General features: G+C 41.0%; 1 protein-coding gene across 2 annotated transcripts in view; it reads left to right on the top strand.

The window, feature by feature from the left end:
* HTR4 (5-hydroxytryptamine receptor 4) overlaps window positions 1-23,662 on the top strand; it is a 222,617-nt gene that overhangs the window by 140,220 nt on the left and 58,735 nt on the right. For both annotated transcript variants that reach the window (XM_056862763.1, XM_056862771.1), the window contains exons 5-6: window positions 550-703; window positions 5,413-5,981. In XM_056862763.1, the coding sequence (XP_056718741.1) occupies window positions 550-703; window positions 5,413-5,981 (723 nt within the window). The remainder of the gene's footprint in view (window positions 1-549; window positions 704-5,412; window positions 5,982-23,662) is intronic.

The following is a 23,662-nucleotide window of genomic DNA, read 5'->3' on the forward strand; positions in this document are numbered from 1 at the left end:
GCTAGCTAACAGGGTCTTCTCTAATTCCTCCCCTGCCAGGCAGATTTGCTTCTGGGCTAAATTGAAGATTTTTATGTTGGGAGCCCAAGATATGGGCATACAAACTCTCAGATATGCACTTTCCCATTTACTTAGATCTGTCGGGGATATTTTGAAGGTGGTTCTATGTAACGTCAGATTAGCCACTTGCAAACAGACTGAAGACTCATGGTTTTTTTCATCATTCCATTCAGTTTGTTATCAAAAGTTTTCAGAGGTGACTGTGCTTGATTTCAAAGCATATTCTGTGGTTCTACAAATACACACCCATAGTGATCTGTAATTTGGTACAAGTAGATGACAGAACTTCTCCATTGAGATGACAGTGAGCCCCCTGTTGGTCTCCTCTTTCAAATCTTCTTTGGTCCAGGTACAAGATCACTATAGAAAGGCAGTTTTAAAAATAGGATGATAGTAATTGGCTGAGAGAAGGTTTTCCTTTGATATGTTAAGATTTTTAGTTGGTCCTATTTTTTTTTTACAAAAATTTCCTTTCCTCTCCTCTTTCAGGTACTATGCTATCTGCTGTCAGCCTCTAGTTTACAGAAATAAGATGACTCCAATGCGCATTGCTCTAATGCTGGGAGGCTGCTGGGTAATCCCAACGTTTATTTCTTTTCTCCCTATAATGCAAGGCTGGAATAGCATTGGCATTGTAGACCTGGTAAGTAAACCCCAGTTGTGTTGATCCACACCAAAGTCTAGAGTGTCTCTTCTAAATTATGACAAAGCCTCCAAAGAAGTTTCAGAAAGAAGAGAAATGTCAAGATCCCCTTGGAGGATTTGGCTTGCATTTTGGTGGAGAATACCCCCTTCCTTTTCTTGTAGCCCATGCAGCTACACTTTGTGGCAAACCTGTTCCTTGGATGGGGAGATCGCAAGTGACATTTGCAAACAGCTTGCCGGGGTGGGGGTTGTGGGAGGGAGAATCAGAAAGCTCATCTCACCCCTCCATGGACATGCTGCTCCACTGTTGGCATTATGCTAGCAGAAAAGCACATTTGAATGCAGCCTTTTGTATCTGGTTATGAACATTTTGTTTGGGTATAACCAAAAAGATTGGGGACAGTATTTATGTTCCATATTTTAGAGCTTGATCCAGCTGGGTTATAAAGTTTTTAATTCACCACCTGAACACACACATCTTTTTCCTGGGACTTTGTCAGCACATTGCATGTCTGTTTGCAGGGATGGTGGCAGCTTTAGATAAAATCTAAGTTGTACCTCCTGTGAGTGACAAATTTTATACTCCAGGTAGACAATTGTTTCTGATATCACCATTTTTAGCTACATATTAATCAATGCATTGCTCCTAGGTTTTCTGCCATGGCAAACAAGATTGTCAGGGTTCAAGATCCTGTTTTTCGTCTTTGAATTTTTTAAAAAATAATCAGAATCCCCCCCCCCCAGGAAAATGAATATTTGTACATAATTTGGTTATAGTATGTTTTCATTATAACTTATTCTGGTGACTGCCAGATCCTGATCTACAACTCTTTGTGTAGATTGTGACTCTGTGCACAGGATAACAGACCATACGCTCTCTCAATATGATTAAGTTTCCCAATTGTTCATACTGAGCCTGCATGTGGACACCCTGTATGCATGTAAGAACACTGCACAAGATATAGTCTGCATGGATTCTGGGGCAGAGCCTACTATTGCTGTTCCACCACCCCTTCCACATCTCTGTCTGCAGAGTTATTGACACAGATTTTTTTTGTTCTAGACATAGTAGTCCTGGAACAGAACTAAGCCTTAGGGTTTATTAAATTACCTTATAAACTCTTAGTTTGAGCTATATGCCATTTTTTTTCTGAAGTGATATTTTGCCCTACAGGCAATTCTGCTGTGAAGCAATTTGTGTTTGTGGCTCACTGTAATCTGAATGATTGTTGTTTCTCTATACCAGCTGGGTGTAAGCTTGTCGCAATAAAAACCAACAAAGATTCTTGTGGTACTTTAAAGACTAACAATTTCGTTGTTACTTAAATGTCTGTAGACTATGGCCCACAAAAATGATAAATGTTAGTCTTAAAAGTGATAAATGTTAGTCTTGAAAACTCCCAAAGACTCATGGTTCTTTTTATTCTTCCATTCTGGTTGTTATCAAGAGGTTTCAGAGATCTCAAAGCCTGTTCTTTGGTTCTGCAAATACAGTTGTGTGATCGGTTCTTGTAGGTTATCCGGGCTGTGTGACCGTGGTCTTGATATTTTCTTTCCTGACGTTTCGCCAGCAGCTGTGGCAGGCATCTTCAGAAGAGTAACACTGAAGGACAGTAGTGTTACTCCTCTGAAGATGCCTGCCACAGCTGCTGGCGAAACGTCAGGAAAGAAAATACCAAGACCACGGTCACACAGCCCGGATAACCTACAAGAACCGATGAACTCTGACCGTGAAAGCCTTCGACAACAGTTGTGTGAATTTGAGCTCAATGGAAGGCTGCTCATAGGATTAGAGAACTGGAAAGGGCTATGAATTGATTTAGTTCAATATTCTGTACTGTCACTCTAAATTGATTGAAGATCCTGTGCAATGCTTAACAAAACCCAAATTGTCATTTATCTTAGAAAAAAGTACTTTGGATCAATTTGAAGTGATAAAGTGAAATGGATAATATACTCTTGTCCACTGCTTTTCTACTGGAGTTTCTTCCCTTCCCTTCCCTGAACTGCTTTTCCCTCTATGGAACTTATTGATATCATGTCTGGCCTAGTAACCAGTGAGAGACCATGTGGGGGGGGGGGCACGGGAGATGTCAGCTGTTGTTTTTTTAAATTTCTTACAGAGTATGCATGGTTAGGCTTTTTATATTAGCTATTTTTAATTGCTTTTCAGAGCATCCCTCAATTCCACATTAGAACATTTATAATTTCTAATTGGTTTTGAAAATTTTGTGTGTACCAAAGACTCCCTGCAGAATAGCAACTGTCTTAAATATCTGCATAAATATCTAATCAGGACTGGCACTGAATACCAGCACCTTTGTGGGGAGCTCTCCCAAGTCCTGAGGGGGGAATTGGTAGAAATCATTGCATTCTTATATATGAATACCAGCCTTTTTATTTTACAGAAACAGTACAAACAAAACAAAACTGTATCTAATCTGTGTTTCCCAAAATGATTCAAAGATGGATTTAAATGAGTGAGCAAATGTCCTGATTCCTCCATTGCCTTTGTAGACACACTCATCATCCCCCACTCTATGTGGTCTTAATGACACCTTGTGTGAGACTGTTCAGTTCTACAATCTTTTGGTAGACCCAGTGTATAAATTTGATAGTTTTACTACTTATACTATCAAGTAAAACGAAGTATTTTACATCTTAGTGGCCAGTCAGTCACATGCCATTTGTCTTTAAATCCAGAAAGATTTTAGCTGACTGTGGAACATAAAACGCATCCTGACTATTGAGAAGTAGGTAAATGAAGTAATGACAATGGGAAAATTGCTTGATTTTAAGGTGGACAATGAGGAAATTGAAAATGTTCAAAACTTTCTATCCCTTGGCTCCATCATCAACCCAAAGGGAGACTGCAACCAAAAAATCAGAAGGAGATTTAAACTGAGAAGGGCAGCCGTGAAGGAGCTAGGAAAGATTCATAATTCATGCCATAATATTCCCTATTATGGGTGTGAAAGTTGGACAATGAAGAAAGTTGACAGGAAGAAAGTAGATTCCTTTGAAATGTGGTATTGGAGGAGAGTCTTACGGATACCTTGGGCCGCCAAAAAGACAAATAAGTGGGTTCTAGATCAAATCAAGCCTAAACTGTCCCTAGAAGCTAAAATGACTAAAATGAAGCTATTGTACTTTGGTCACATTATGAGAAGACAAGAGTCACCGGAAAAGACAATAAGGCTAGGAAAAGTTGAAGGCAGTAGGGAAAGTGGAAGACCTGTTATGAGATGGATTGACTTTGTAAAGGAAGCCATGACCCTCAGTTTGCAAGACCTGAGCAAGGCTGTTAAGGATAGGATGTTTTGGAGGACATTGATTCATAGGGTCACCATGAGTCAGAAGAAACTTGATGGCACTTGACACACACAAACGGAATAACAGGCAAAATGAAAATTCAGTAAATTAATATGGAAATTAATATTGAGAATAGTACTTTTTGTGTGCTGAGATACATAGAACAAAACTCTTAACTAGTTGGAGGAGATATTAACCCTGTCATACTCATTTTGGATATCTGCTGTAGATATACTGAGTGATTGGCAAAGCACTATGGCTTGCAGACAGGCTTGCAAAAGACTTTAGATAACATATTGTTAAATGAAACATGTCTGCTCCTATGGAATTTTGCTTTTATTGCCACTGACTTTCTTGCCTAGCAATGAAAACTCTGTTTTCACTAATATGCATTGACATAAGAGCCATTCCTGATAATAATTGTTCTTTAAATTGACCCTTCTCGCCGTCTAGTAGGTTTATTTTCAGGAGCGCATGAGTGATGGTGACAAGTCTCCAAATGAGGCTAGACTTGATTCTATGCCAGTATTGCTTTCAGTTCATGCTCCATTAAATTTACAACCATGTAACTACTACAGCTGTCAAGAATGAGATAGGGTTTTTTTCTTTACCCTGCCCATCTGAATCAGTAATAGAGATGGATGGGCAGGCAGAGGAATGTTCTCCGCAGCCGACCAGTGACAGCCATTATAATGGAGTTGGTGCCACATTTCTACAATAGGATCTCTACTGATGGAACTTTTTTCTTTAGAAGCCCACCTGTATTTTACATTTCTTTTTTCCTGTACTGCATTTCTATGTATTTTTCCTTCACTCAGTATCCACAATATGGACTATGAGACAACTACAGCAAATAAATGTCTACATTGTATACTTAGACACTCTGAACTGATGAAAGTGTTTGATTACATTTCAAGTACTCCTCTTCTAGTGTGTAAATTACAGAAAATAAACAGTTTATTTTTTCAATTGTTCATAAGATGGTAAGCATAGAGAAAATACTCAAGAGAAGTAACAGAATTGGGCCCTGACCTGCATGTTCCAGGCTAGCCCAATCTTGTCGGATCTTGGAAGCTAAGCAAAGTTGGCCCTGGTTAGAATTTGGGTAGGAGACCACCAAGGAAGACCAGGATTACTACACAGAAGCAGGCAATAACAAACCACCTCTGTTCATCTCTTGCCATGAAACTCCTATGAGACTTTCAGAGGTGGTTTGCCACTGCCTGCCTCCACATCCCGACCCTGGTATTCCTTTAAGGTCTCCCATCCAAATACTAGCCAAGGTCAGGGGATTTTCATTCTACACTTGGGCAAATAAATATGAATTTGTTATCAGAGCAGCTATAATGTGCCCTTCCTACCTGTTCTTTGTTTTCTTCTTCTTCTTCTCCTCAGATACAGAAAAGACAGTTCAACAAGGTGTCCAACTCCACATACTGCATATTTATGGTCAACAAGCCCTATGCTATCACTTGCTCAGTGGTGGCCTTCTACATTCCGTTTCTGCTGATGGTGCTAGCCTACTACCGAATATATGTTACAGCCAGGGAGCATGCTCACCAAATAGGAATCCTCCAGCGTGCAGGGGCACCGACAGATGGGAGACCACACCATCCAGATCAGCAAAATACGCACCGTATGAAGACCGAGACAAAAGCAGCCAAGACTCTCTGTATCATTATGGGATGCTTCTGTTTATGCTGGGCACCCTTCTTTATCACAAACATAATAGACCCTTTCATAAATTATACAGTTCCAGGCCAGCTATGGACTGCTTTTTTGTGGCTGGGGTACATCAATTCAGGACTGAACCCCTTCCTTTATGCATTCTTGAACAAGTCTTTCAGACGTGCCTTCCTTATCATCTTGTGCTGTGGTGATGAACGATATCGAAGGCCTTCCATATTGGGGCAAACTGTTCCATGTTCCACCACCACTATAAATGGATCAACACATGTACTAAGGTGAGTAGTTGCTGGAAACTGAAAGAAGCAGGTTTGAAAGAAGCAGGAGGATGACAATTTAGGTTTATTCCCTTAGGTTCTGCTAGCATACACTCAGGATGTCAGTGCTATGGATTCAGTTTAGGCCAAACTAAATTAACATTGGTTGAGAATTAAAAACAACAACACCTTGATGGTTGCTTTTTGAACACAGAGCCAATTTAAAATGTTAATCGATTCATTTTCCTCGTAAAGTTTTGTTCTTTAAAACCTATGCTTTCCCCTTGTTATCCTTTATCTTTAAGGATTTAACTGTTCTGTTGAGACATGAGAAAGGATGTGGTGAAGTAATTTGACGTTGCTCTCAGGAGCAAAAACTCTGTTAAGTGATTGTGTAAAAATGGCTTTAAATAAGAGTAGATGTTCGTATTGTAAGCTCAGGGTGGCTACAGGTATAGAAAAGGTATCCTGAGTGGAGTTTCCTAGAAATGAAGTGGAGTATGAGGGAGACTGAGATTGCAAGGAATCCTTTATCTTTAAGGATTTAACTGTTCTGTTGAGACATGAGAAAGGATGTGGTGAAGTAATTTGACGTTGTTCTCAGGAGCAAAAACTCTGTTAAGTGATTGTGTAAAAAATGGCTTTAAATAAGAGTAGATGTTCGTATTGTAAGCTCAGGGTGGCTACAGGTATAGAAAAGGTATCCTGAGTGGAGTTTCCTAGAAATGAAGTGGAGTATGAGGGAGACTGAGATTGCAAGGAGAAGGAAAGGAGCCATTGTGTGGAATGGGTGAGTCAAGGGGAAAGAAACGTGACAGCAGAACAAAATGCAGAATACTGTCTAGTTATGTGCATCACTTGGGAATACTTGACTAATATGTACTTATTAAAATTAATTGCTTTGCCATTTCTTGAAAGCTCCGTACCCATCTGAGATTAGGAGCAGAGTACCACTGCCAAGTCTCTGCATAGTCTAATATTCTCAGTGGTAAGGCAAACCTTTAGTCTTGAGGGATGATTTTACAAAGATTACTTTGAAACATCTCTCTTGCTCTGCGTTGTCAGTAACTCTTCCTGCTGATTTGCTGCTGAAGAATGGATAAGCAATTCATTGTGTGGGCAAGGCAGGGAACATGGCTTACTATTAGCAGGGTTGGATGATGACTCATATTCTTTGAGGCATAACCTTCAGGAGATCGGTCATTTGAGGGACTAGGCAAAGGTTCCATCACACAGAAAATTTAGGTATGTGAGATGATCAAAGTGGTTTGAGGAGAGAACGGAGAGGAATCTATATCTGTAATTCATATCAGTTTTCTTCAGTCACACAAGATTAATCATAAAAGCTTCTGGTGCTGAACTACATCAGCATTCATTAGTTTATGAAATACCTGTTGGTTCTAACTAAATTGTGTGTGTAGGATTCTAACTAAACTGTGGTTCTAATTAAACTGTTGGTTCTAATTAAATTGTGTTTAACAGTTAGGGGATTGGGGACAGTGAATTAGTTGTTTAAAATAGATCATGGAAATAAATCTAACAATCTAGTGAACTAGGACGAATTGTGAGAGGAGGGTAGCTAGGACATGATCCTGCTCCTCAAAGCATCCCTCTTCAGGACTCCCTTGAGGCCTTGAGCAGGCTGGTTTCTCTTCTCTAGTTTGTCTGTTATCTGGCACTTGGCTATTGTTAAAATATTGCCCCCTTGGGAGCATTTTCCAACTTCACCAGGCCATATTTTTAAGGTCTGTTTTGTTTTTCTTTTGGTATGTCATCCTTTTTTTTTTTTTTTTGCACACCTGGGGAGTTGCATGAGTAGGTAGAAATCCCTACTTTTTTGCAGTTTTTGTCATCCATACTTTTACTACGAAAAACTTGGTCAACAGCCCTCACAAATAGTCACTGAATTTCCCATCCTTCCTCACTTGTAATGGTGAATTCAGACACAACCTGTGTGCACTAAAAAGAACAGACTACATTTTTGGATTCCACTGGCAGAATTAAGTCACAATGATTTGTGCCCAATATGTATTTTTCCTATGGTAAAAAAAACAGTAGCCAAATATGCTTCAGACTCCAGATTTATTGACTGTCGTATTTTGAAGTCAGAAAGACTTTTCACCTCAGGCCTAAGTTTCTTCCCCTTCCCTCTTACATTTAAGAAGGGCAGGTGAGGCAAGTGGCAGGTGGGGACCACAGACAGGGTCTTTTCACTGACAACACCTCACCTTTGGGGTGTCCTTCCCCCTTGAGGCTTCCTGGCACTTAAATTACTATCCTTTAGGTGCCCAGCCAGCCAGTTCTTATCCAGGATTTTAACTTTTAAAGCTCATTTTATGGTCTTTTAGCCTGAGGACCATGTTATGAATATTATTTGAGTCTGCTGAATATTGTTTTATGGTGTTTTGTTTTCCCCTGGCTTGTTTTTATGTCTTTTTTATTACTGATAACTTGTATGTTGCTGTTTGTATGATTTTATTGTATTCTTTTTACTTTGTGAGTAGCCTCATACAGCTCTCTGGAGCAGCAGCCATATAACTTTTCTGAATGAATTAGTAACGAGGCATAGCTCAATAACAGGGTACACTTTATATGTAAAATGTTCTTGTCATCTGTAGGTTAAAACAATCTGAGGTTTATAGGGCTGAGAAAAATCTTTTCTAAAACCTTGGAGAGCTCCTTCCAGTGAGAGTGCTCAATGTGATACCAAATGGGCCAACAGTAAGGCAGCTTCATATGTTCATATATGTTTTTGTGGTAGAATGTGGCTTGTTTCAGTTGCTAGAGTGATCTGAAGCTCTTTCTTTTATTCAGGCACTTTAGGCATAATGTACACTGTTTGCTTCTGATCCCTTTCGAGGCAGAAGGTTTCACTCAGGGATCAAACAACTGCTTTGATATTGAGGGGCAATGTCACAGAGATCACTTCAAAAATATCTTTCCAGCATGTTCCTGCAAATTCCCCCCTCTATATTAAGATGATTTGGGACAATTGGTTCCTCTTTAGAAATTTAATCAAATTCATGAATAGGGTTGCCAACCTCCAGGTACTAGGTGGAGATCTCCTGCTATTACAACTGATCTCCAGCTGATAGAGATCAGTTCACCTGGAGAAAATGGCTGCTTTGGCAACTGGACTCTATGGCATTGAAGTCCCTCCCCTCCCCAAACCCCGCCCTCCTCAGGCTCCACCCCAAAAACCTCCTGCCGGTAGCGAAGAAGGACCTGGCAACCCTATTCATGAAGAAAGATAAAGGTTCTGCCAGGAGGTTGGACTTGTGGAAATCACCAGCCCCAAGAGACGGAAGCATGGTGAATTCTTCCATCAGCAGAGCTAACAAAAGCCTTGATTTGTGGATCATTGCAGATCCCTTCTGTTGTCCTTTCATAAAAGTCATCTCAGTTTGTGTCCTTACACTTTTCTTTGATCCCAACAGCTGCATAAGTCCATTCATAAAATTTTCCAGGAAACAATCCAGAGATTTTATTTTGTAGGTTTATATTACATGAATCTCATGCTGTAGCATTTTCCACTTAATAATGAAAAACTTGCTTCATCATGCTGGTTTCCAGCTTTCTTCTCCTAGCTAGAGACTTTTAATGATTGAATGTGGTTGCTCAGGAATGCATGCTGTGCACACTGATTCATCAGAGAGCAATTACCTTTTGGTTCCCTCAGCTTTTTGAACTAATGAGGAGGGTGTTTGTTTGTTCCTCTGCTGTTTTAAATTTTACTTGGGGTTAAATGTGGAGACTCATCTAATTGTGATCTGTGGTCCACTTTGCTTATCTGAAGCACTTTTTAGGTTTACATTGCATCAACTTTCTTCTTTAGTGACATCAGAATCAACGAAAAGAACAAGGCTAGAAGTGGTGACAGATTATTTTCCCCAAGGGTTCTCTTCCTTAGTGTCAGCATGTTTTGTAATGTTTTATAGTTCCCAGAATTTGTGGCTACTTTGAAGTCAGGACTAGTATTTTGTGCTGGTAGATCAGTGAGGGGAAGATAGCACCTCATGGAGGAGCAAATGTACAAATAGATCTCTAGCTGTGTTCAACCTCTGTTGTAAAAAATGAGGGGGCTTAATTGGTTAAGAGGGAGCCCTAGGTTTTGCTCTTAGTGATTTCAAGATTTTGATTAACCACATGTTTCGATAAAACACTGTATTTAAGTCTCCACTTAAATTCTGAGACTGACGCCATGAATAGACAAGATAAATTTTCCTGCAAACCTGAGAAAAGTCACAGCTTTGCAGAAAAAAAATCTGATATCTAAAAAATACATTGGGGGTTAAATTAAGAAATGGATACCCTCTGAGATCTCAGTTGGCATTGTGGGAATTGCTAGGCAATTACAACAATAATGTCAGCTTTGAAGCCTTGGTTTCTGTCAGTAAAAGTCAGGGGAGAGGGAGCAGGGCTCTTTCCTGGGCTGTTTTAACATCCCAGGCCACTCCTGCTCACCTTCCTCCTGCTGAAAAGGAAAGACTTTTGTACAAAACGACTTAATAAAGTCTCCATGCTTAGAGACAATTTTTTAGCACCAGTTACTGGGAGACAACAGCAGGACATTTATTTAATGTGATTTTTAATTTCCTGTTTTAAACTTTGCTTTAAGCTAAACTGAATACAGGTTACATCAGTTATTTTAACACATGCTTTGAAGACAATATCAAAGTTTAAACTTCCATAATGTAGAGTTCCTCTCTATGGGCATCTCTGCATAAGACACTGGTTTTAAGTTGGTGTTTACATCACTAATGTATTACTAGTCGGTAACAAGCCTATTCTTTCTAGAAATTTTCCAGTCCTATTTTTGCTGTCAGAGTAAATAAGGCAAAAAAAAAAAAAAAAAAAGATGGCCAAAATGGGTTTATGCCCTTACAATTTTCTGGGATTTTGTACCACTGTTGATGTAATTTGTGTCAGAATTTGTAGAAATTAGTTTTAAAATCTGGCCTTCTACAGTCATCATGTAACTAACAACCTTCTTCTTTGGCTCAAGTTTATTAGCTATACCTGGTACTTTTCATGTTTCTTCCCTTTAATATTATCTCTGATTTTCACTAGACATTAAACAGAGGCCTTGAAAGTTTCCAGAGGCAGAATAAAACCACTCATCATGTTTCTAGGAAAAATGTTCTGAACCATCAGACAGTAATTGAGCAGTGTTACAGGAATCAAGTTCATCTCCTTCTGGCACAGCTAAAAGTATTTCCACCCATCCTAAACTGGCTTGCTCTTTTATTTTCCATTTTTCCTTGGATTTCCACAGCTTGTCAAGACTCAAATCATTAGAAACTCTAAATGTGTACACACCTATTAGGTCATGGATCTCTAAAATGATATTGTGTGTGTGTTAAGTGCCATTAAGGCACTTCCAACTTATGCCAACCCTATGACGGGGTTGCCATAAGTCAGCTGTGACTTGGTGGCAAAAAAAGAGGAAAAAGGGGAAAAAAGAATGAATTACCTTCAAAACATACTATCATTAACAGCCTCGCTCAGGTCTTACAAAATGAAGACTGTGGCTTCCTTTATTGAATCAATCTATCTCATGTTGGGTCTTCCTCTTTTCCTGCTGACTTCAGCTTTTCAAAGCATTATTGTCTTTTCCAGTGAGTCTTGCCTTCTCATAATGTGACCAAAGTACTATAGCCTCAGTTTGGTCATTTTAGCTAGGTTAGTTTATTCACCTAGCCATCCTGTTCCATTGAACAGCCATTTTTGCTGCATAATGTAAACCATGGGCTTACTATAACCAGAAGAGAAATCTTTTTTGTAGAAAAGGTAGACTGCCAAGGTGAACAAACTAATCTGGGGGACTAATTTTATAGTTCCTTCCAGTTGTTGGCTACTAGTTACCTTTTTGCATAGTCATTAACTTAATGAAACTACTGATTTTACCCAATGGCGTTGAGCAGTATCCCACTAATAAAGGTAAAAACAATCCTAATAACCCTCCAGACTTGGATTCATTTATTTATTCATATTACATCTTGCTACAGGTTGGGGGTGGGGAGACTTTGCAATAGCCAAAGTGACCTTGTATTCAATACCTGCTAGGAGCGCTCTCAGTTTCTCTTCAATAGGTATAATTGCCCTCCTTTGAAGTAACGGCAAAATACATAATTCTTATATCAGAATAAAAAACACATCCCAAAAGACAAAGCTCCAACATATGAATTCATCCTGATTGACACAAAATAATCTTTTCAAGTAAAGAAGCTTCTTATAGCGAACATCCATTACCTGAGAAGGTATCGCATTTAATCTAGCTAACCTAAACACTCTTCTATATCGTGGGACAGTTAGAAATTAATTAGAAATTAAGGTTGTTGGTGAAAATCGTTATATGAGATTAAATAAGGAACCAACAGTGCAATCCTAAGAAAAGTTACTCCAGTCTAAGCCTACTGATTTCAGTGGGTTCAGATTAGAGTAACTCTGTTTAGGATTGCACTGTAAATTTGATCTTAACAATAAATATATTTGAGAAATAAAAAATAATAATTAGAAATGAAGATAAATACTGCCTTTCTCTGTCATTTCCCTTTTCTTTACTTTAGGAAAAGTTCTGATGTGTGGCAATTGCCCACCATTACCTGGTATCTGGCAACCCTAGTACCCTCTAGGGAGGGACCATCGGCCAGCACCACGTGTGGGCTCCCACCTATATGTCCTCAGCAGAAGCTGAAGGGTCCAGCCCAACACCCAGTTGGTTGAACCCCACCTAGGAAGAGGCAGGAGGCCTGGAAGGGATCTTGATTCCATTAAACTGCTGTTAGGCTGCCAGAAGAGCAGGTGCGACTATGGGAAAGGAGGGAGGGGTGGCTGGACACCATCCTTATATCAAAGTAGGTCCTAGGAGCTAGGAGGAGAAGGGGTGGGGCCACAACCCTTTAAAAGGGAGAGTTTCCCAGAGGCCAGGGAGTAAGAGGGCTGGAGTGTACCTTATTGTGGAACAGACTAGCCAGGGTGCTTGAACCCCCTCCTCGACCCATTCTGAGACCTGGGAATACTCTCAGGATGGTGTACTGTGATGGCGGAAGGTGAGCAGGTGGGGCCAGCTAGGGAGGAACCTCACAGAATTTTTGTGTTGAAGCAATATACTGGGATGGAATTTTTGAGCTGTGCTTGTGTGATGGCTTTCCCGGAGGCATGGCATGTAGTTTAGCTCACATTCACTCCACTATTGCTCAGACAAGTTCTGGCAGGTCAGGGAAGGCCTTGGACTCTATGCCTGATGTTAGACCTCCAGAGGAAATGGTTGACAACTGTGTGAGACAGGATGCTGGACTAGATGGATCACTGGTTTGATCCAGCAGGGATCTTACATTTGTGAATGGTTTTCTAAGTGTGCATTGAGCGGAGATCCTTGCATGTGGCAAAATAGTCTCTAGATTACTTTATCACCAGCACAGTGTAGCCCTGACTTGCTTCACAGTCGTTTTCACCATACCCATTTGGTTGTGTCAATTAACTTACTATTTCCTACACATTTGACAGTTTCCACTGGCTCAGCTGCAGTAGCTATTAAGGACAATATTTTTTCCTGAATCTACTTTTTTAAGACTCGTTTGATTTGCTTTTACTAGAGGAAATTCAAGCTCTTATAGTACAGTAACATCCAAGATTTTGTTGCCTGCAAAATGTATTTCTGAGTCAAGTTCAGCAGCATCAATTAGTGACATTTTGTACCTTAGACAGTTTCCTTGCCTTGTTTGTAATGTCTCTCTGCTTATATCTGTGGGCACCTTTGGAATTCTGACAAAGGGTGGTGGATGCAACCACAAAATGACTGTCATGGGAGGCAGAGCCTACCACAAAATGGCTGTCATAGGCAGCAGAAACAACCACAAAATGTCAGAGAGAGAGGTGGTGCATAATTCTAATAGTAATTGTTCAACATTTTAATCAAAACTCTGTTTAAAAGGATGTCTTTTAAAATGAACACATTGCTTAAAAATAGTTTCTTGCATATACACAGCTTACCTTCAGTCACACAGTGAAGATCCTTGTGCTGTGGTGGCAGCTGCTACCGAAGCAATGTTTTTTTTTAAATCTGCATAGCAAATCAGATCTCCAATGGCCAATCAGAAGCCCTACTGGGCAAAAGCCCCACCCACTTCCTGAAAACCCTTGGTGGATGTCAGGAAAGGTGTTAGGATGCCCCATGGCACACATGAGCACCACATTTCATATTTTGTACTATGCATACATATGTATGGTCCTCAGTCTAATGCTCATGGCACTCTTCCAGAGAGTGGGACTCTTCCAGAGAGAGAGACAGTGTCTCAAAGAGTGTTTCCCCCCCTCCCCAGGGCTTTTTAATCTGTTAGTGAATCCTGGAGATGTTCTCAGATACTTGATAATTTTATCTGATAATCTGGTCAAGAAGGAAGGTCAAGCCATAATGGATCCTTCCGATTAATTCTAAAATTTGGAATGCCATAGTGTAGAAATTACTTATTGTTAGCTTTAATAGCTCTTGTTTGGTTTGCAAAGAGTTTGAAAGAAAGCTTTTGGCTGTAGTTCAACAAAGTTCGGAGATTGTATTTGGTATTTCACATCCACAGTCTATGACTAAGGAGCATGCTTTCATTGTTTGCTTTCAATGATTTTCAGTTGCCCCGATTTAGAACCATAGTGAAGTCAGGCTCTTCAATTACTGCTGAATGAGAAGGAAGGTAAAACTGAATGTGAAAGAAATTCTCTTTTCTTTAGTACACATAGCTGAAGAAACTGCCTAGGAGTTTTAAAAAAAATGCTGGCTAATAGCCTGACTGAAACTATTCCTTAACAGAAAGATGAGATATGCAGCATCATATTCCAGATAGAATAATTTTATGCACGTGTTCCCCACTGCCAAATGCAAGTTTTTCAAGGACCTTTAAAAATGGCTAGAATATGTTATTGCTTAAGTTGAATGTAGGTCAGCCTATGGGGGAAAAAATTAATGATAGCAAACCTGACATTAAGTGGCAATATTCAGATACCAGTGGGAGAAAATGTCACTTTCCCTGGGCCTGTAAGTCACCAGGTCCTGACATTGCTGACCTATAAGTCACCATTCACTATACATTGGTACTTCAGTGGGAGACTCCTGAAATTACTGAACCCAAATTTCTCATGATTGATTCTGTTTTTCAGGACTCAGTTGAGACTGGGATTTTCTCTCCCATGGCAAGTATTACATTACTATAGAAAAGGTAGGAAGACTGTGGTGTTCACAATTACTGTTGTTATGTGCATATATGCACCACTGTGCATATATACATGTGAGCTTTGCTTAGAAATGTTACAAATTGTGCTTCTTGATTTCATGGTCTTTTATCCTCAAGACTAGTATTTTTCTATATACCCAAGTATATGTGTGTGCACATCAGATGCATACTTCATGCATCTGATGAAATGGGGTCTCTAATCTGATTGTTCCACAATTAATATATTAGCCTTTAAGGAACCCCAGTAGTTTTCTGAAAGTAGAAGGACTTTTCCCCACAAAACCAAAGACTTTGATTTCTTAATTATGCATCTAAATTTCTAAGTGAATCTTTATATAAGCCCGTTTACTTGGAGTGTAACATTCATTAACTTCTGCTTTGAAAATGCTTTAAAAAACCCCTTCAGAGATAATTAGACAAGAATGAAAATTGTGGATTTTTTTTTAATGAGTTGTCTTGCACTTTTGCTGGGGCTTTGTTTTGAAAAGGTGCTTTGCCAATATTTGCAACAAGACATATGCTTCAGCATCTCAGTAAAACTTGACATCTCACTGTATCTTCTTGCATCATAACTGTCAACAACAGGAAGATCTTCAACATAAATTTCAGCAGTGCTGAACGTTACAATAATAGGTGACAGATAAAATCAATATTCATAAGTATGAAAAACCATCACCAACATACTTAGGCAATGTTGGGTTCTAAATTACTTATCCATTTTGAAAATAAATCCAAGAGTCATTGCGGAGAGTTCATTACTAAGTGCAGCTCGGTGTACTACAGCAGTAAATAGTCAAGAGAATGTTAGAAATGATCAGTAACCAAAGTAGGAAAATATTTTTGCAAAGATAATAGTTGTATCTGTACCTTAAGAATGCATTGAACCCTCAGAAACCATACATGATAACTGAAAAAGAAAGGAACAAAAAATTACTAGGGCTTTACCCTGAGACCTGAGATTAGCTGTTAAAATGTCTTGAGGCTTCTTAAAGATTAATTGTGGCAGGTCAGCAGCTGAGCATCCGTCTTCCACTAGTTCCTGAATGTTGCAATTCTTGATGTCAGATTTGTGCTGTCCTTTTAAGTAGATGCAGACCTCTTTATCCTAAGTAGACGATGGGGCGTTGTTGGCAGATGATGGCATGTATCATCTTGGAGAATTTGAAAGCGGGCAAGCCCCTGTTGGTATAGCTGATAACTATTATTTATTTTAATTTTTCCCCACTGCCTTGCTAAGCAAGGAAGGGGGAACTTGGGGTGGGGGATCCCCGGCCCCGACTTGGCATCCCTAGCTCCAATAGAAAAGGGGGCTGAGTTCACACAGTGTTTTTTTTAACAATGTGTGAAGTCCTGGCTTCACTGTCACCAGTTAAAAGAGAATAGAAGCTATTTTTTTAAAAAAATCATTGAATATGTATATGCTTCTGGAGAAGTAAATCATGCAGGGACTCTATCTGCCACACAGTAGTAAGACTCCAGAAGGGTAGATGTGTTAATCGCTTGCGACCAAAACAACAGCAAAGAGCTTTGTGGCGCCTTAAAGACTTACAGCAGTTAGGCAGCTGCCGGGAGCAACGCAGCCACACAGCCTGCACAGAGGCTTCCCGGCCACTGCAAAGAAAATAACAGGCATTTTGAAAAGAAAATAGGGAAAATGACCCCATAGAGTTTAGCGAGGCTACACCACCAAAACAGGTGGCATAGCACTGCTGCAGCTCAAAGGGGCATTCCCAGGGTGAAAGGGGGTTGGAAGCTGATTAACATTAGCTCCACTCCTTGAAACGTCCTCCGTGCTGGGAATTCCCTGCTGGTGTGGCTGCGCTGGTGGCAGGGGCTGGCACAGCTCCGTGGCTCCCCAATGCAGGTGTTTTTGCCCCCGGAACAGTGTCGGTGCCACTTTATTCCATGATAAGGTGGCACCTAGGCTGGCACAGGGTCATGCTGGCTTCTAAGGAGCTTTGCCCTCCTCTTCAGGAATGTGGCCGATGAGTTTTATTGGGACAAACTTTTGTGAGCCATATCCTATTTTGCCATATGTATGAAGTGTTTCCCTTAGTCTTCATACTGGAAAAGGGCAGGAAGATGTTGGTGGAAGGAGTCGCTGCAATGTGAAGCCAGAAGGTCAATCTAGGGATAGGTATGTTATATTAGTATGGACAACACATATATACCATGTGGCTTATCATACATTTTCTCTGATACACATATTATTAATTGTTGCTGTATATTTCTTTATTTTTTATTTAGCCTTATGAGGTCATTATTGTTCTCATTTTACAGTTGAGGCTAATTTGCACCCATAACTTCCAGAGCTGTTCCTTGTTAAGTTTTGATTTTGGTAAGATGTTATAGTTGAAACGGGAGTTTACTTAAAGAGCAATGTAACATATGAAGTTGTAACATATGACTCCTATCCATTCCTTTCCTACTTAATATCTCCATTCCTTTTTGTACCCTTTTTGTATTATGTTTTTATGCCAATAAAGGAATGATGATGATGACTCTTATCCGTGGATGAGACCACAGTCACCAGAGTTAAACATTTTATAGTTAAAGGTCTACCATGGCTTCGATCCTTTTTTTTTATAATAATGTTTTTATTTTCCAAAACTTAAACATCCATATCAACAATAATAAACATTGAATCTAATAAACAAGAAAGAAAAATAATTAATTATTGTTGAAATTACAATCAGATTTGAATTAAGAACAATGACTTCCCCTTCATCTCTGTCTATCACTTCTTAAATTTACATTCTCTTTTGATAATAGTTCTAATCCTTATATTTACCATGGCTTTGATCCTAAGGTGCCATTCCATAAGCTCCTCCATCAGTGGAGGGGAGGAGAGAGATTTTGTTCTCGCCTTCTGCTGCAGACTCCCAGTTGGCTTCCCACACTGTACCTTTGGATCCACTGACTCACAGGAACACAATTTGGAGGAAACACAGAACACTGCAGTGAGAGGGGAGGAATTTGCCTTCTTCTAGCACAACTCTGCTCATGCTGCTTAGGATCCAAGCCAATGTGATAAAACTATTTCTGGTGAGGGCTCACATGATTCAATGCTGTCCCATACAAAAAAAATCCTGCATCTGGAAAATGTATATATCTTCTCTGTGATATTAGATTTTTTATGAAGTGATGTGTATTTATTTATTTTTGGCATGGAGGTACAATCTGAAGTACAGCAGCCTAGAAACAGGCCTGCGTTGACATCTAGTGTTTGTGGAAACTAGGCTGAAATCTCTTTTGAATTAGCCACTGTCAGAAACATATTACTGAGCTAAACTGACCATTGCTTTGATTTTCTCTTGGTGTGCATATAGTCGGTAGCTTATCTATAGACAGTATACAGAGATTTATGACACTATCAACACCTTTATTATGAAGAAAAGTATTTTCAAAAGCCCTGAAGTTTAAGTCCTAGGCAGCTGTCATAGTATAACCACCCCAGACCCTCTCCCTTTTGTTGAAATATATGGAAGTACTGCTGTTTGATTCATTTTGTCATTGTTGCCATCAACATATATCCTTAGATATCTCATTTATAGTAAAGGTTTCTCAAGTATCCGGTGCCTTTGTCAAGGAGGAAGTGAATCCTGAATAGGGCTGACCTGGGGAGCTACTCCTGATATGTCTTCTGGAGGGAGAAAAATGTGAAAGGAGACAGACAGGAGAGCTTACACTGGATATGACAGGCTGATGGGGAGATGGTTAGGCTTCCTCAGCGATTGGCTCTGTTTTCTTTCATCCTACTGCTTTTCCCTGTCTGACCCTCTTCCTTTCCCCTAGTATTTTAGAAATGTTCTCGTTATCAGGCTCTGTCTCAGTTTCCCAAGTAGGGTTGCCATCCCCCAGGCCCCACCAGCCTGCTGCCGATCACCTGGCTGGTGGGGGGACTTACCAGCAGCAGGGAGGCCTACACCAGCGTCTCAGCATCGTCACTGGCAATGCAGTGATGTCACTTCTGGCATGCACCAGAAGTGACAACATCATGTCACTGGCATCACGGGGACACTCTGGTATTTGGGCAAAAACTCTATGGTAAAAATGGCGTCTACCATAGAGATTTTGCCCAAGTACCAGAGCATCCTCACATCATCAGCAACATGCCAATGTCACCTGTGGCGTGTGCTGGAAGTGATGTTGCCGATGATGCTGAGATGCTGGTGTAGGCCTTCCCCGCTGCCGGTAAGTCCCCTCTCACCCCCTGCTGATTGCCACGGTTACCTGGCAACCCTACTCCCAAGCAATCCTGAAACACCCAGCATGAATGCAGCTGGGCTAACTGAGACAATGTGGCTACTGGTTCAGCTAATGACACCACACTCTGTTTTCATTATACGGTCTCATGAAGCCTTGCAGTATTGATGCCGGATTATTAACCAAGCAGTTTGCTTTGCTATTTGCCAGTTATCCTGTGAGAAAGCCTTACAGGGAGAGAGCCAGGAACCTCTGCAGAGGACCATGTCTAAAAGAGGGGGAGAAAGAAGGGGAATTGAATTGTAATGTATCAGAAATCAAAGGAAGACAAATTGGCTGGGTTGTTACAGTCTGTAATTGTACTGCCGATGAATCCTTTCAAAGTCAGAAGTACGTGCAGTATTTCACTCTAATCATTTGCTGGGTACAGTGACAAAGTGTCACAATTACTGAGGCAAAAATAATTGCAAGACAGCATAAATGCTTTGAGTTTGTCTGGAAGTGCAGTTATTTCTTATTATGTCAAGTTTTCTATCAGATCTGTTGCTAAATTTGTCTAAATTGTCATGCAATTGTCACAGTATACCTTTTTATTACAATTTTTAATATTTTTTTATTATAATCCAATCTTACCTTGATACTTGTTTCAATCTAAAAATAACTTCTGATCTTTTCACAGCTTGGTCTATTAATATGTCATTCAAAATTATTAATATATCTAATTCTCAACGCCCTCATTTGTGGATACCTAAATCCAGAGACTGGGGCTATGCACAGACAAGACATTTCTATAAACCTGAGGAAAGCCCCAAGGATGCAGGAAAATCTGAAGTCTGAAAAAAAAGGGGGGGAAGGGATCTTTCAAAATGATAGAAGTCACCCCAGTAAGAAACTAATGTCCTCAGTGGCCATTGCTAGGCAATCACAACAGATTGCCAGCTTTCCACCCTTGGTTTCTGTCAGTAAAAGGGGGGGGGGCTGAATGCTTTCCAGGGCTCTCTTGGCCTTTGAGGGAGGACTCATCAGGGCCAGACCTTCTAGTGGATACCGAGAGACTTGCTACCACATGACTTGCATGACTCACCCAGGACTGGCTGCTTGTTTCTGTTCAACAACAGCCACCCCACAAAAGTCAGTGTGGTGTAGGGGTTAGACTAGGATCTGAAGACCAGCCAAATACTCTCAGCCTAACTTACCAAACAGGGTTGTTATGAGGATAAAATAGAGGAGAGGAGAATGATGTACACTGCTTGCAGGTCCTCCATCATACAACTGGGTTGAGCTTGGCAGGCACCATACAACTTGGCTCATCTTATCAGCTGGTAATGCACAACTGGGCCAAATGTTTCCCGGGGAAAGGCTGCCAGGAGAGAGAAAGAGGGAAATCTGAAGACAGAAAGACAGATAATGGTAAGTTGAGTGTTGGGTGGTGAAGAAAGAAGGAAGCAGGAAAAGGGGAATGACGGGGCTTTCAGAAAAAGGAAAAAGGAAATAGTGGGGGAGAAGGAAATGAGATGCCCCTTGCAAGTCCTTGTGGGTCCCCCACTTGTCATTCTAATTATTTCATTGTGACAGCAGTTTTCCCAGCAAGGTCTCTTATCAGTAACCCTGTTGTCTTAGGCACATTCAGTCTCAGCTTGGGCGTTTTCCCTGGCTGCCCCATTCCCTGAATTGCTCAGGGTGGGGGGCTCCTCCCTTCCCAGCTTTCCAATGAGCCTTGTAAATACAGCTCATCTTTAAAGCTTTTGGGGCAGCCTGAGCCCCAAATTTCAATTTTTTTAATGTGATAGTTTATCAAATTGTATGTATTGTTGTTGTTGTTGTTGCTACGTTGTTGTTACCTGCCTTGGATTCTAGGATGCCTGGGAGAAAGGCGGGTATATAAATATTCTACGTAAGTTATCAGGAACTACTGCAAACTTAATTATTTTGAGCTTCTGCAATTGTTGCACTTCTTTTTAGGGTTATCAGGGGGGGAATTTTATGTGATCAGTTTTTTGTTGCTGTGATCTCTGTAAATAAAAATGGTCTCCACAAAAACAGGCTGATAAACACCCATACGCAGTGCTGTAAGTCCTAGGAAATGTGTGTTTCCCAGTAATTAAATAAATTTCCTTTGGAAATTAATTGATGATTTGGTAGCCAATTAGCAAGCAACCATCCTTGGCAGAAAAAAAATTACTTTCCTGTACCTTAAAGGACCAGCCATCACTTCAATAACTTCTGCAAGTAATTGATCCAAGAAGAACCCATCTTTAGGGGATTGTTTTGGCAGGCAAGGAGGATGCTAGTTTCAAAGTATGTACTCCAAGATCACTTGACCTTGGGATACTTACAAATATTGAGATTGTAATTAGCATCTTAATTTAAGGTGTTTCATCTACCAGGAGCTGACTGGTAATTAAGACTTTATGGCTTGCTTGTACAAATAACTTGGTTTATTTTCTAGAAGGTTCCCCCCACCCAGAAGTGCCTAGGTTCTCTTGTATTCAAATATTCTAAGCTGGTATAAAATCTGCAAGTTCTAAAAACACTCCAATGTGCCTACATTCTTAGTGATGTTACAGATAGGGCTGTCAATTCGGTCCGGCCCGAACTGAAAATCAGCCGAATTTCCCTTGATTCGGCGGTTTTTAGTTCGGGAGGAACCGAACTCAAAACTGGCGGGCAACCGGGGGGGGGCCGAATTCAGCAAGTTCGGGAGTTCGCGAATAAATTCGGCCAATTCGGGGCCGTCAGTAAGCAGCATAACCTTCAGTAAGCAGCATTCTCCTCCCCCGGCCAATCGGTGGCCAAGCTGGGTCTTCTTCTGGCCAATCAGTCAGGATTGAGTACTGGAGGAATCAGCTGATGTGCGGCCGGCCGGGGAAAGAGAGAGAGAGGGAAATCCTCATGTGTGTGTGAGGGGGTGCTTGTGCACATTCGCTCCTTTCCGTGGCTGCAGGGGGCGCATTTTTTGGGGTACCGACCCCAAACTTTCAGGGGATATTCAGACAGGTTTTCTTAAGAGACCACCCAAGTTTTGTAAACATTGGGTCAGGGGGTCCCGAGATATGGGCTCCCCCCTTTTTCTTTCCATGGCTGCAGAGGGCACATTTTTGGGTGTGCCGACCCCAAACTTTCAGCGGAGCATCAGACAAGGCTTCTTAAGATACCCCCCAAGTTTTGTAAACATTGGGTCAGGGGGTCCCGAGATATGGGCTCCCCCCCTTTTTCTTTCCATGGCTGCAGAGGGCACATTTTTGGGTGTGCCGACCCCAAACTTTCAGCGGAGCATCAGACAAGGCTTCTTAAGATACCCCCCAAGTTTTGTAAACATTGGGTCAGGGCCCCCCGAGATATGGGCTCCACCCCTTTTTCCTCTCCCCCGTTTTCCATTTTCGTGGCTGCAGGGGGCGCTTTTTTGGGGGTGCAGCCCCCAAACTTTTATCATAGCTTCAGAGAATCCCTCTTAAGAGACCACCCAAGTTTTGTAAAGATGGGTTCAGTGGGGGCTGAAATATCGGCTCCCCCCCTTTTCTCTTTCCGTGGCTGCAGGGGGCGCATTTTTGGGTGTGCCGACCCCAGACTTTCAGCAGAGCTTCAGTCAAGGCTTTTTAAGAGACCACCCAAGTTTTGTAAACATTGGGTCACGGCCCCCCGAGATATGGGCTTTCCCCTTTTCCCTATTGGGATGAATGGATCACCCTCGAGAGATGCATACATATGGATCTTATATTGGATACAAATGGAATCATATTGGATTACCCAGCCTCCCAGCCCCTCCTGCTGGAACAGAAGACAGCTACAGTAAGACCCCTTTGGGGGCTTTAATCTATATTTTTTCTTTTCTGTGTGTGTGTGGGGGGGGAAAGCAGAGTCTGTGTGTGTGTGTGGGGAGGGAGCAGTTTCTGTGGGTGGGGGGGGGAAGCCAAAGGGGGCTTTTGCCGGTTCTGCCTGGGGTGTGTGTTCCCCCTCCAGTCTCTCTCTCCCTGGTTTGAGGGGGGGCTTCATTTTTATTCTTCAGGTTTTTCCTCATTCATAAGATCAGTTAGGTTATTTTGATGCTTGCTCAAAACTGGTTTTCAAATGGTGACTTAAAGAATGCATCTGCCTGGTCCCAAGTCCAATGCAAAAGGAGAAATTCCACCCCCTTCTGCTCATTATGCATAGCTAGCTGCCTCTGTCCCTTTCCATGGTATGCAAACTCCCAGGTGTCAGGTGTTGCTTTGCACTGTTGCAAAGGTGTTGCATTGCGTGCTTGTGTTGCTTTGCAGTTGTATTGTTTTG

Source organism: Euleptes europaea, chromosome 1 (genome assembly GCF_029931775.1).
Source record: "Euleptes europaea isolate rEulEur1 chromosome 1, rEulEur1.hap1, whole genome shotgun sequence".
Classification (NCBI taxonomy): domain Eukaryota; kingdom Metazoa; phylum Chordata; class Lepidosauria; order Squamata; family Sphaerodactylidae; genus Euleptes; species Euleptes europaea.